Genomic DNA, 15,264 nt, shown 5'->3' with positions numbered 1-15,264 from the left:
TGCCTTTGTTACTAATAAATTAACCTCATATCACTGTTATATCTACACTATGAATATTGTATGCAAATAGCGTCGTCATTTTCTATGGTCCTATTTCCGGATACATTCGTTCCTGCGAGAGAGTTCGCCACTTTCAAGGAGCGATACTTTATTTACGATTGTTGAAGTGTTATTTCAAGCCCGACATATTGTGTATATTAAATATTTTATGGCAACTCCATATTTTCAATCTCTTGAGATATGACAACCATAAAAGAAGCGTCCACTTTTATGGGGGATCGAAATATTTCAGTGCCATAAAATATTTTCGCTATAATTATGTAAGTTACCACATTGTTTTCTTTGTACTTTATCGTTTCAAGACTAATATATCATTTATAAATCATCTTTGTGATCATCATTATGAATCACTGTTGTGTTAGTAAACCACATGATCTATTTATCTTTAAATAAGTGCCCTAACTGAATATTTTATTTATGTATATTGTAAATGTGTTTACTTAATTATTATTCAAGCATCAAAGATCAAATCAAAAATCTAGTACTTTAGTTACGGGATCCGTATGAATGTATTATATTATTGGTAGCGATTCCAAAGCATTTTAGTATGGTTTAATTGGTACCGATAGATAAACAATATTATTTACGTTTGCACATTGGTTATTAAATTAGGCTTAACGTATTTAATGTTCGCCGACGTAACGTAGGTTATAAGTACTTGTATGTAAATTATTACATTTTCAATTTTGAAAGACCATTATGGCGTAAACGGAAGTGAGTACCTACGTATATCATTTTTCCAAAGTCGTCGGCACTTTAGGTTTGTATTTTCAGGACACGAAATGTAGGTAGGTACACAAAAATGTATTTAGAATCAATAAATCCAACCCAATATCCCGATTTAATATTGAAGTAATGTTGCAAGCAATAAATTCACGATACATAACTCCTGATATCCGTAGGAAAGCTAAGTGTCGTTGGGGCAATATGAATCTGGATAGTAGAGGGCGACGCGTCGGGACGGGAAAAAAGCAACGCTATAATAACACACAGATTCTAAAAACTTAATTAACAATTTCTCCTTTTAGTTTAATTTTAGTTGATTTTTTTTAAATATCAGAATTTTTATCCTCACCAATATGTAAACATAGAGGTGTTAATATGAGAGCTTTAAAACTCAAATGGCTAGGTCACCTCGTTAGATGCAATGAATCTAGAGATTTCTATAAGATTTTTATTTTAACTCTATTATACTATAACAGGATTATAATAGTCCCCACAGCTAACTAGTCACAAACTGTAAACTAACTAACGTTAAAAGCACCTATTGTATTAATTTTTTTATCATTCATGAATGCTCTCATCATGAACCAAAGATAGAACATTCATTTCGGCAAGCGACGTGTTATAAAAATTTGACTATAGGAGGTTCTATACCTTTAATCCACTCCGGAAAAGGTGGGCGGACAACACTAATATTATTATCTATCAGAGGGAGTTGGATGCATAGAATTTTGGAAAAAAAATCCTAGCAATACATGGGTACTCTGTATTTTCTGAAATATTTGTTTTTTTTTCATCGACCTTTTATTATTTTTATGTAAACAATATTAGTATGTATTCTAACAGCTACACGCACCTACACCCGGGCTAGCAGCGCGGATTAAGCGTCGGCCTATAGCGTCGTGGGTCCCGAGTTCGAATACTGGGTCTGGCAAGTACATTATATTGTTTTTTTCAATTTGTGTATGCGTCAGAGTATGGACCTAATATGTTGAGCATGTGGCTGATATCCATTTCTCGTAGAAACAAAATCTGTTAATACAAACCTCCTCTCTGTGGAAGCCCATATGACCTTATTATAATAATTCAAACAGTTTTTCTTTACCCCACCAGACACGTATACTACAATACTACGGCGTAACAAATGGAAAATACTCTAAATATTGTGACCAAATGTAAGTAAATTACCAGTAGCTTGATTGCACTGCGTTGGTGTGTCCATGATTCCACGACAAGGCTCCTCGGGGTGAATCACTGCCGATGACAGGTGCGCTGATCGCATGCAAAGTATTAAGTACGACGCTACTCTGTGGACCAGGTAGAAGCGATGATCGCATACGCAAAGGGTAAACATAATTGTTATTTTCTAATATTCGATGGCACATGAAGATACCCATACCAATTCCGCCACCATCCCACACATGATAATGTAGCAAATCTCAGGATTTTTACCACAACCTGTGTAAGTGTCCTCGTATGTCAATTAAAAAGGAAGGAGTACACAAGTCTATTCAATCTTCAGTGGCGCCAATCAGTTATTGCAATATGGTTTTTACGATTGGAGATTATTATTTAGCTTTAAATTTGCGATATGATACAGCGATAGAGAGATCTATTCTCATTTACGTTCAACAGACGCACAAATAATATGTCACAAGTTCTTGGAAAGTTCATTCGGTACTCCTAAAGAGTATGGTGACGTGACTGGTAATGAAGAAGAAGTCCATTGCCCGATTTGTATTCTAATAATATTTATAAGCTATAAAATGAACCCTTTTTGCAACAATGTCGTTATGGTCGGCGGATAATATTAATTAATACTGACGACCAATGCTTTGAATAGATAATAAATGAAAAGTATCTTCAGAATAATTTAGAATTGTAGCCGTCGCAAAGTTGGAGGACCGCTATGTCAACGTATGAATCATGCTCAAAGCTATCATTATCGCGACGCCGCACCCGCGAATATTCAATTTCACGGTGGCCGAATAAAAACACTAGAGCTTTCGCATTCGAAATTCGAACCGTTTGTCAGCTTTTGTCTCTCTTTTGTTTTACTTTGCACTCATTCATATACGAAAAGGTCGCGCATCGTTAGAATATTGCCACCGCTTTTACACACTGTACGAAATATGAATACCACTGCATTTTCAAATGAGCATTATCTTTTGGTCACCCTTAATTGTATATTTTTTTATATAAGTACATACCAACCTGAATTCGTATGCTGGATATGATAATTACAACTCAACTTTGATCAAAATAATTTTGTGTGTGAAAATAAGTAAATTATCATGTTTGATCGCAATCGCAAGTCGAGGATATGGGTCTCCACAGAGTAAAGGTTATACTAACAGACTTTTCATGTGAATAGTTGTTAGCCATTCGCCTAATCATTGCGTCCTTGCAACTAAATCAAATACACATTTAAAAAACAATGCATTTTTTCAAAGAGTAGATGCATAGTAAGATAAATAATTCAATAATCATTGCTCTCCGTGAAAGTTAAAAGAGATAGAGTATTTGATAAAATCTTTTCAAATCTATCTGTAAATGAATTTCTGTGCTATTGTTTGGAGATTTATAATTCAACGTCACTGATTCGACTGGCCTACATTCATTATTAATTTCACAAATTCCACTCATTTTTCAATGTTGATCTCCATTTACTTTTCGCACACAAACTTGATATAAACTGCAAGTAATATTGTAATGACGTCTCTCCTCATTGCTGATAGTCGCTATATCTATGAACTATAACAGCTATAATCTAAGAATGTAAAATTTATTATTGAATATACATATTTCGGAACACAATCAAAAAATACCTATAAAAAAAATGTTTTGGAATAATATTGATGCTGGGCAAAACTTGGGCCTGCACATATCGGCAACCATATAACCAAAATTTGTATAGATTCTGTATAGAAATTAATATAAATAAGTAGGGCTTCATTCAAAATCACAAAATATTGTCGCCAATAATAACGATATTCTAAAATATCTCAGAGTCATAGTAAAGTTATTGGTTAATTTAATCGTGATTGGGTATGGTTCAAATTGTAGAACACATTGGCTAGAATCCGACCGATGCTATTTCCAGTCCCGCCCAGCACCAAACTTTCGTTTATTTTTAATCCGAATTATGTACATATTATTATAATATTCAATAAGGAATGTTACATTCTTAAATCTCTTATAAATAAAAAAATGGTACTGTTCGGTTATACGGAATACAGCAGAAAATACATTTTGAAAATAGCCGATAAACTAACCTAACCTAACCTAAACTAACCCAAACTAACAAATAATCCAGTATATCGGGTATTTTCAAAATGTGTTTTCCGCTGTTTTCCGTATAACCGAACAGTACCAAAAAAATGTAATAAAAACTAATAAATATTTGATTTGTATTCTTTATTTGCAATTGTCATAGTGATTGACGCTCCATTTGCGACTATGTACATTAATTGAATGAATATTAGATTTAAACGAAATAATAATAATTATGACACGACATCGCCACACGGCATATGCTTGACGTTTGACGAGGACGGTATAATAAAAATAGATTACAGCGCTTAAATTTAATATTAGAGTAAAAATTTTCATAAAAATATAATATTTCCAACATGTCGAGATAGTTTTTTTTATTAAATCAGGATGGCTGTTTCGCCAATCTACCGCTGCGGTCTGGCTAAATACATTTCCCGAGATTTTCTTTAAAGCCACCGTATTTCAATGCGCCACAACTCTTGAATTCCGCAAGATGCGAGATGTTTAGTTTTAATATTAAAAATTTCGCGGTTAGCTAGATTTCAAAGCAGTGTACGCGCATGAGATGATTTCCCAGCAGTAGCGTAACTATTAACTATTATTTTTGTAAATACATAATACGATTGATTAATTGTCAAAACCTTTCAGCCATTTAGGATGGTGAAATGAAAATATGTAAGGAAAAGTAAATCATGTGAGAATTTCCGGGTGCAAACCCCATTCTCTGAAAATGTATTAAAATGTATACGGAAAGGGAAGAGCTACTCAAGTCGGTTCAACCAGCTGGTTAGTCCATCCGACTTGGTTACCTCAACGGCCGATTTGGTTGCATTTAGTAAATTTGCGGCGTCATACTTCCAAGATTTATCGGCAATTTTGTATTTGCTTTGTTCCGACCATGTCCGATCCTAATAGGATCATATGGGCCTCCACAGAGTAGAGGTTTGTATTAACAGATTTTGTTTTTTACGAGAAATGGATGTCAGCCACTTGCTCAACCTATTAGGTCCATACCCTGACTCACACACAAATTGAAAAACAATATGTGTACTTGCCAGACCCAGGATTCGGACCTGGGACCCACGGCGTTATAGTTCAACGCTTAAGCCGCGCGACCACCGTGGGCGATTTGCTTTGTTACTTATTCCAAATTATTTTTTTTTCCTTTTCATACTTTTTTCTCTCATGGACACTCTTAACTTTAAGTTATGTAAATTCAATCAAACCATACTTGACTGCATGGTGACCTCAGTCTTAGGAAGTGCTATTGAGACATTCCCAGTTATTAAAAAATGATGCTTCATACAAACATAGGATCTCGTGATACGCCCGATGGTGTGGTGAGGGGGTGTGGTTTGTTGGGGCCATTTACTTCAAAGAAACTAATTGTAATAATTGGAACCAATTGATCAAAGTCAATCACCAAAAATATCATCTGTGGATCTACAGGAAACTATATGGCAATTTTGATTCAGGACACAGTCCAATTGCTGTTTTCTACTTTATTTTCATATTTTACAATTTCATTTTGGGGTGATTTACCGAACCGGTCTTAGATCACCAATCCGGCCTTGGTGATATCCCTTTTACTCCACTTGAACCCTTATTATATTTTACTAGGTAGGTACGTAGTCTAAACTTGTATCACCTTACTTGATGGTGGTAGGTAATTTATGGAATTTGGATTCTAATTAATTGAGTTTGAGTAATTGAATAATTAATTAGTTTTCGCGATCAGGGTTTCGTTTTTCGGCATCTTCTTCTTCCACGGCGCTACATCCCGGGGTGGGATTTGGCCTTCTCCACAACCGCTCTCCACTCACTCCGGTCTCTCGCCACACTTCTCCAGTTACCGGGTCCCTATATGAAGCCAGTCCACTTCTACTGCGTCAGCCCATCTCCTTCTTGGACGGCCTCTGGGTCTAGTTGGGGTAGCCACTTCGTCATGATCCTTGGCGCTCTAGCTTCAGGCATTCTCTCCACATGTCCCGCCCATCATAGTCTTTGGGACTTACAGTATCTTAATGATTGTTTGCTATTCAATCAGCTCTTCCAACTCGTTTTTCGGCATATTCAGTATTATTATTAATTAAAATGTGTGTAAGATCACATTCAATAAAAGTGAAACTTCTAAAGTCAACAGCAGCCAGGATTAGTATTTTATCATGTTTTTGTGATATTATATAAACAGGCGGTATTTTCATCAATCTAAGCCTTGAGATTATAGCTATGCCAATCGAAAAGTTCTAGGTTCCAGCCGTCAGCGCTCTTTCGTTGCGCATCAGCCAGATTTTGATCTACTATAAAGAGAAACTATCTATCGATCTAACATAAAATAAGTAATCGGCCTTCTCGAATTTGTTTATACATTTAGTGCCGCCACTGTTTCTCTCCGTAAATGAAATTGTAAGCCATGCACCGCGATAAAGCGTGTGGTAATGGGCAGGCATTAAAATCCTAATTTGCGTTCGCGCAAACCATCCGCCTCTCCTGCACATTTTTCTGCATGCACACTGCTGCACCCAATGTGGAATAGCCATTTGCATAAAACAATTTTTCAAAAGTGTGCACATTTGGATTTTCCCCCCGCAAGCGAATAATTGGGCAACGCATTGAGTTGTTTCGCTTTTTTTTTTCATTCTCAATTTTTATTTTTTAACGAAGTAGTTAATAAAAAATAATATGGAGTAAGTATATAAAATATAGTATATCCATTCTACATGGATGGAACATGATATTTTGAGCCCCAGAATGTGAATTTTTTTCTTAAACTGACTTATGTACGAGGTTTGCTTGTTAGCCATTATCTCAACCCCTATTTGCAAAGGAGAATGCGATGAAAATTGCAAGCAACCATACTTTAGTTCAATTAGTTTAGCGACACACTTGCAGGAAGCTACATAAAAAATATAGAAAAATTTAGTCAAGGGTTAACATTGAACTATTATCGAATATTGAACGGCTCGTTAGACTATAAAATGTAATAAACACACCACTTTTGTGATGTGTTATTGGGCGCCTGGAACAATTGCTTATTATCTCATTCATATTATTTGGTATCTATACACGCATTGTCATTCACAATTTGAAATAAACATGATAATGCACCAATTCGAATTGCTAAACTGTAATCTAACCACAAGACTGCTCTTTAAAATAATGTGATTTTGTTTACTACGCTTGGAAATATAATTTAGAATGACCACCTATTTCATAAAAAGAGCATGCTGTAGCAGATACAGCAACCACTTACAGTGACGTCCCATGGGGGTTACCAGATTGAGCATCGCTTGGGGGCGGCTGTTACTCGAAGGGCGGCAAATCGAGAAGAATAATTAGGCATATACCTACAGAAATATGTACCGAAACTTAGTAATAACGGAAATATCTTTCCATTAAAGAATTCACCTCACTGGTTGGAAACAAAATGTATTAATTAACATACAAGGTTTAACAGGAATGTATTTTTTTGTAGGGATTGCGATGTCTAGTTTACTTCCGTTGTCCTTGGACGTAACGTCCTTGATGACCAGCAATGACACATGCAGATTGGCGAATTATATTTGAATTATAGGTAGATACATACTTACCTAATTAATTTATCCGAATATTTTTGCCAGTCACTCACGAGTTTTGAAAATTGTCAGGTGTATTTTTTAATATAAGTATCTGAAACCGTGGACTGTTGTCTATTGAAGAAGAGTTGGCATTTAAATTAGATTTAGTGGTATATATTTTGTTGTAATGTATACACACAACACATTTCTTAGATATTGGTTTCATGAAATTATGATAAAAAAATAATGGGGCTGCATTTTGGCGCTGCCTAGGGGCGGCATTTTGTCTATGGACGTCACTGACCACTTAAATATATCACCAGCAGAAGAAGGAATACATGCCTACTGTAAATGATCATTTCGAATACCTACTTGGACAAAATTGTTTGATAAAAAAAGTATATTATATATAACAAGAAAAAAAATGTAACTCAATATATACAATTACGTTCTTTTTAATTTACCTTACTTATCAAACTGCTTTCGTAATAGATCTCATCAAGGATTGAAAATTAAATCTCATTATTTAATATTCAACTACCTATTTTTAGAGTGGCTGGTTCTGAATCCGTGCGTGCAGGTTTGATCCCTTGCTTGGTAAAAATTACATATTGTTTTTAAAATGTGTTTCATCCAAAGCAATGAATAGATGGGTTGTGCTAATTGGCTAACAACCATTCTCTGTAAAAAGAACATTCAGACTAAACCTATTCGTCATTTTGTTGTAACTTTTTTTATCGGAAACTTATACGTCGTGTGTATTAAATTTAATTAAAATAGATAAACCAAGGCAATTTTTTTCAAATACCAATAAGTCTACAATTATTCAAGATTTCGTTACTTCACAATGTTAATTGAAAAAAAATCTAATTGACTTGTCTTTCCAAAGACTGCTCGCTGGTGGAAATCCAGTAGAGGTAGAAATATGCTGTTTTATATGATAAAAGTACCCCATCTAAGGAGTTTATGTATGTGAAAAAAAACACTCATTTATTTTTAGTTATGCCACTATCGAGGCAAAGAAAAATGTGTTGTAAAAGATGTTTTTGTGTTTCAAATGTAAATGTTTGATTTTAACATTTCATTTTGTCCATGGTATTATATTTTAAAATTAGAACAATATACACACTATCTTTATAAACAGATAAACCCTATTTTGCAATAAAATTAGACAGCGCCATTTATTTGTATCATTTTAAAATTTGTTTCTTCGAGTTGTTGATAGTTTTGTATGCTTTTAATAGGCTTTATTATTGTGTGGAATTACACGTATTATTATAATATTATGTACATGTGTTTTTTATCCTTATCATGTGGATTTATAGGTTTTTGAAAATAAACACCATATATCAATGTTTCTTAACCTTTTTACATCCGCGAACCACAAAAAAATCAAAAAATGTTTTGCAGGCCATCAACATTGGAATAAAATAATAAATATTTATATAACTGATTTTTTATTCAATCATTTAATTCAACTTCAACACAGTATGCTGATATATCAATATTTAAGTATATTAAAAAAGACAGTCACAAAAAATATAATTTAAAAATTCATAAAAGAAAACATAAAATTCGATTGTTTATCAAAATAATAAAAATCAATTCTTATATGAGTTGTCAGTATTATTTATAGATCTTCAAAAATTTTAAAAAGCAATCTCTGGAATAAAAAAGTTAATGTGACTTCTGCTGCTGCTTATTTGCTATATTGATAACCGCGGCTACAGCGTAGTTTCAGCAAGACGAAGCGTTGCATTCACATCCATACTGTTTCTTTGTTTTGTTTTGATTAGTGTCATGGTCTCAAGGAAAAGCCTTCTCACACAAATATGTTGTTAAATTGAATTTCGCTCTATGAGAAATATTTTTATTTCTTCTCTTAGCGTGTAAGAACTTTTCCACTTGAGAGCCAACGAATTTCTGTGTGGAGAAGGAGATGTTGATGTTGCGAATCCATACTCTAGCACAATGTTGCGAATAACCTCGAGTGCAAGGCTCGACTATGAATTTCGTTGATGATCTTAACCGCGTCATTCATCAATGCGCTTAGTTATATTAAAAATACAATTATTAATAATAATATTTTTTAATTATACCATATTCTGAAAAGAGAGAACTTAGCCAATTTAAAAACGTCAGGGGATAGAGCATAAGATGTAAACAACACTTTCACAGAAGAACTGGCACACTATTTTTGAAATAATTGTTGAAATATAATACAACCCCACTTCAAATGTTGGGTTTCTAGGTAAACCACGCCCCCCATCCTTCAATAAAATAATTTATGACTATATACAATAGTGTCATTCATTCCAAAGATGACTTTTTAATTCATTATCAACCCTTGTAGGTGCACGAGCTCTGAAAAATATTTATTACTTGAAATTTAATATAGGCTCTTAAAAATGGATAGGTACTAAGTATTTTTGAACTGCAGAAAATTTTTGCGGCCCACCCAAAAATCTTCGCAGACCACCAGTGGTCCGCTGACCACCGGTTAAGAAACTATGCCATATATCATAGCATTACCAATTCAAAATAAAGCACGGTTATTTAATTTTAAAAATATATAATTTAGTTTATTAATATTGCTTATAAATATAACATACTTTTATTGGTCATTTTATTTCATGAGACACCACATCGTCAAAATAATTACTTACAAAAATTCATTATTATAAAATATTTCGTTAATATCAAATTTAATAATCAATATATAGCCCATAACCTTGTGTACAACTGATAGTCAGATAATTAATCGCATAATTACCAGTGCAAACATGATAAACTGGGCATTATAAAGAGAGCTTCGAACCGTTGTTTGTTTTTTGTTTCAGTTTTCGTTCCGGTTCAAGTAAAAAAATGTATATCGGTTTGGTTCCAGTTTTCGGTTCAGCTCTATGTGATATTTTATGAAACTTGTATGTTTAAAACTCGGCGCCACACTCCAAAACCAATGGTTATGGTTATGCTGCACCGCAAGGCCGTAGCCATAAATTTTTGACTGAAACTGAACGACAACTGAAGTGGGGAGTAAGATCAACTTAACGCGCGTGTTTGAATATGTACCAAACCGAAAAAAATGATATTTTTTTTAGTTCGGTTCCAATTTTCGTTCTGGCAAAACAGTTTTTCCGGTTTTCGGTTTTTAGCTTAGTTCCAGTTCGAAGTCCTGATTTTAATAATTCTTTAACAAAGAAATAATAACCCAAAAAAACTGACAATACATTTAGATTAATATCAGCATAACAAAAAAAATTACATATCAAATAAAAATCATATTTTTAATTTACTATAACAATCTACATAATTATTATCATGTTCACTATAATGCTATAAAAAATCATTATTTTCTTTTAAGTAATGCTTCAACCATTCGGAGCTAAGAAGTGTACATAAAAAAAAATGAAAGAGTCAAACTCAAAGAACAAGGTTTTATTAATATGTCATACACAAATTGCATTTTTCTGAACTGTATTAATTTAAATACTGTTGAAAATACAATCACTGGATAAATAGTAATATACTAAGTCAATACTTATAATTAATGATAAAATGATATACCTAACTACATAACAATTTAAATAAAATTATTTCCAAATCCCTCATAATGTAATTTTGTTGGTACTTTCTATTTCGGAATCAGTAAAATGAAGAACGGCAGCTATAGCTTTCAGCATGTGTCGCTTTCTATACAAATCTGCTGATAGAAGATATGACAAAACCACATTTTTCAGATATTCCAAATTAGCTCCTTCCCGGGACTGGATTCGTAATAACCTGATAAAAAGATTTTCATAAATTAGCACAAAAATTATTAAATTTCAAAAACACAAGCCAAATCAAATAGTCTTCATAATGTAAAGTAATATAATTACAGTAAAACTGCGTTAATTCAAAATCGACGGGACAGAAAAGAAATATTTGTTTTATGAATTTTCGCTTTTGTATTAACGGAGGTTTACTATAGTAATGACATTCAAAATAACATTCTGTGTTTAAGTGAGAGGACATATTATTATTGTAGTCCCACTTCCAATTGAAAATGTCTCAAGGACAAAACCAATCTCAATCTCAAAATAATATTGTGGAAATAGAACGAAAAACAAAATACATATAATCTCCTATATATTATTATCCTAAGAGATTTTGGAAAATTCACTAACGGCTCATTTAAGCGACATTTTATTGTTATTTTTACATCTTCACTTCGAAATGTGCGCTACCGATTCATCTACCGTTTGAATTGACCACATTTCACAAATTTTCAATGATTTCACAGGTACTTGACGTTTATAACTGATATTTTCTCATACAGCGTATACAATTCGCCATACTTCTTTTAACATGCAGCAGAATGACGTCTTCGTCGCTTAAGACCTTCTAATCCTTTATTTGACAAACGGATTCGATTATTTTTATTCAAATATCGTAATGTAGGCATTGGCGCACTTTTTTCCGGTGAAAAAACCATAATCTTACTACAATTTACTGCGTAAATAAGAATCTGACAGGTGTGTCCGCCACTGTCCGTCATATCATAGATAACGTGACATTCCAAATTTGATTTTTTTAAATACTTCTTTGTGGCTGTTCACCCACTATTTTTGTTATTGAATAATTACCTAGGCTACTAATTTCCATACTAAAAAAGTTGCCATTGCAAACAATGAAAGAAATTAATACGAATTGTTATAGTTATCAAAATGTGTGATATTGTATAATATCTACCTATTTTTTTCGTCTCTATCATCATCAATCTTGACCTATACACTGCTGGATGAAGGCCTCCTAAGCCTTATTCTACTCCTTACTTACACATGAATTGTTATATTTATCAAAATCAGTGATATAATATTATAATCTACCTATCTATATATAATGCCATTATTATCACGAGCCTCAATAAATCCACTGCTGGATGAAGGCCTCTCTACGTTGATTGTATTCTTGACAGTATTGAATTTCTAATGTTATTTATCTACATATTCATATCGTCATCATAATCATCATCATCAACTAGGATCAATCCACTACTGGATGAAGGGTTCCGCAACCTGATTCTACTACTATCGGTTTAACGAATTTGCGATATTATACCTATTTCTATCATTCTTATATCATCGACCTGAACCAATCCACTGCTGGATAATGGCCTCCCTAGCCCGGTTCTACTCCTTTCTGTCATATGAATTGCTGTATTTATCAAAATCGGTGATATTATATTTAAAAACATATTCATATCGTCATCATCATCATCAACCAGGATCCATCCACTGCTTAATAAAGACCTCCCTAGCCTGATTCTACTCCTTTTGTCATATGAATGTATGTATTTATCAAAATCTGTGATATTATATGTATCTACACATTCATATCGTCATCATCATCATCATCATTATCATATACCTGAACCAATCCACTGCTTAATAAAGACCCCCTTAGCCTAATTCTCCTCCTTTCTGTCATATGAATTTCTGTATTTATCAAAATCGGTGATATTATATTTATCTACATATTCATATCGTCATCATCATCATCATCATCGACCTGAACCAATCCACTGCTTAATAAAGACCTCCCTAGCCAGATTCTACTCCTTTCTGTCATATGAATTTCTGTATTTATCAAAATCGGTGATATTATATTTATTTACATATTCATATCGTCATCATCATCATCATTGACCTGAACCAATCCACTACTTAAAGACCTCCTTAGCCTGATTCTACTCCTTTCTGTCATATGCATTGCTGTATTTATCAAAATCGGTGATATTATATGTATCTACATATTCATATCGTCATTATCATTATCATCATCATTGACCTGAACCAATCCACTGCTTAATAAAGACCTCGCTAGCCTGATTCTACTCTTTTCTGTCATATGAATTTCTGTATTTATCAAAATCGGTGATATTATATTTATTTACATATTCATATCGTCATTATCATCATCGACCTGAAACAATCCACTGCTTAATAAAGACCTCGCTAGCCTGATTCTACTCTTTTCTGTCATATGAATTTCTGTATTTATCAAAATCGGTGATATTATATTTATTTACATATTCATATCGTCATCATCATCATCATCAACCTAAACCAATCCACTACTTAAAGACCTCCTTAGCCTGATTCTACTCCTTTCTGTGATATGAATTTCTGTATTTATCAAAATCGGTGATATTACATTTATCTACATATTCATATCGTCATCATCATCAACCAGGATCAATTCACTGCTGGATGAAGAGTTCCGCAACCTGATTCTACTACTATATTATACCTATTTCTATCGTCCTTATCATCATTGACCTGAACCCATCTATTGCTGGATAAAGGCCTCCCATGCCTGATTCTACTCCTTTCTGTCATTTGAATTGCTGTATTTATCAAAATCGGTGATAATATATTATATCTATTTATATTTCCATTATCATTATGAACCTGAATCAATCCACCGGTGGATGAAGGCCTCTCTAAGTTGTTTGAATTTCTGTCGGTCATATGAATTACTATATTTATCAAAATTGCTGATGTTATATTTTCCCATTCATAATATCGTCATTATCATCATCAACCAAGATTAATCCACTGCTGGATGAAGGTTATCCCAACCTAATTCTACTCTTCTTGGTCATATAAACTGCAATATTTTTTTAAATTTGTGATTTTATATACCTACCCATTTATATCGTCATTATCGTCATCAACCTGTATCAATCCACTGCTGGATGAAGGCCTTTTTAAGCTGATTCCACATCTTTAGGTCTTATAAATTCCTATTCTTATCAGATATAATATGTATTACTTCATTATTTATCAACATTTGTCTCGATATGAATGTCCCGCACCGGGAAACTATATTGTTTAAGGTTAATTTTTAAAACAAAATATGATTTTTAAAATATTATTCTGTGGCTCCAAGCATTTATTTTTTATAGACAATGAGACAAAATAATGTTTAAATTTAATTTTTATGCTGCTAACCTTTTTCTATTATGTAAATGGGACCCGAAAGAGATTAATATTCGCGTTATATTGGATCGCTATTTATGATAATCACGATTGAGATGTATAACTATTTATCATATTTAAATGCACATACGAGTACCTACACATATATTGTATTAAAATTAAAATGACAGTGGTAGCAATCGGCGATTGCCAGCTGTTTTGCTAGGCTTAGCAGCCTGAAATGGTGTCAGATGATATTGAGAAGGCCAGACTCCAGAATAGACTACGCACATGACTCCAAATTTGTATTTGCAGTGACGACATGCATATCGTAAAACTGACAAATCAGATAAATTTTCAATTGTCTGACGTGAATGAAAATCCATCCCGAAGGGAAAACTATGGCGCCGTCTATACACACTTTACAATTATTATATTAAAATCCAACACCAAGTCACTATGATGAAAAGCTGTCTGCAAGACCTAGCGAGACAGACTGGCGAGAGCCAGCTGGCTCAGCTAGTAATAAATAATTAACAGAACTAAGCAGTTTTTTATTATTTCTTAACCGGATGGCTGCCAATGACGCTTAAGACGCGTACTTTTCTGTGAACGAAACGCCACTCATACAAAAATGATATCTTTAAACGCACCGCTTTAAACGGGATTTACTAACATAAATC

At 33.4% G+C, this 15,264-nt stretch overlaps 1 protein-coding gene across 1 annotated transcript in view; it reads right to left on the bottom strand.

Moving 5' to 3' along the window:
- Positions 1-11,038: 11,038 nt before the first annotated feature.
- Positions 11,039-15,264, bottom strand: part of GCC88 (GRIP and coiled-coil domain containing 88 kDa) — a 32,041-nt gene continuing 27,815 nt past the window's right edge. Inside the window, exon 12 of the mRNA XM_085960036.1 lies at positions 11,039-11,399. Within this exon, the coding sequence (XP_085816162.1) occupies positions 11,225-11,399 (175 nt within the window). The 3' untranslated portion in view covers positions 11,039-11,224. The remainder of the gene's footprint in view (positions 11,400-15,264) is intronic.

The sequence above is a fragment of the Rhyacophila brunnea genome, unplaced genomic scaffold (genome assembly GCF_057557595.1).
Source record: "Rhyacophila brunnea isolate RB1 unplaced genomic scaffold, BYU_Rbru_1.0 scaffold_11, whole genome shotgun sequence".
Lineage (NCBI taxonomy): Eukaryota > Metazoa > Arthropoda > Insecta > Trichoptera > Rhyacophilidae > Rhyacophila > Rhyacophila brunnea.
This window is presented reverse-complemented; position numbering and strand designations above follow the sequence as displayed.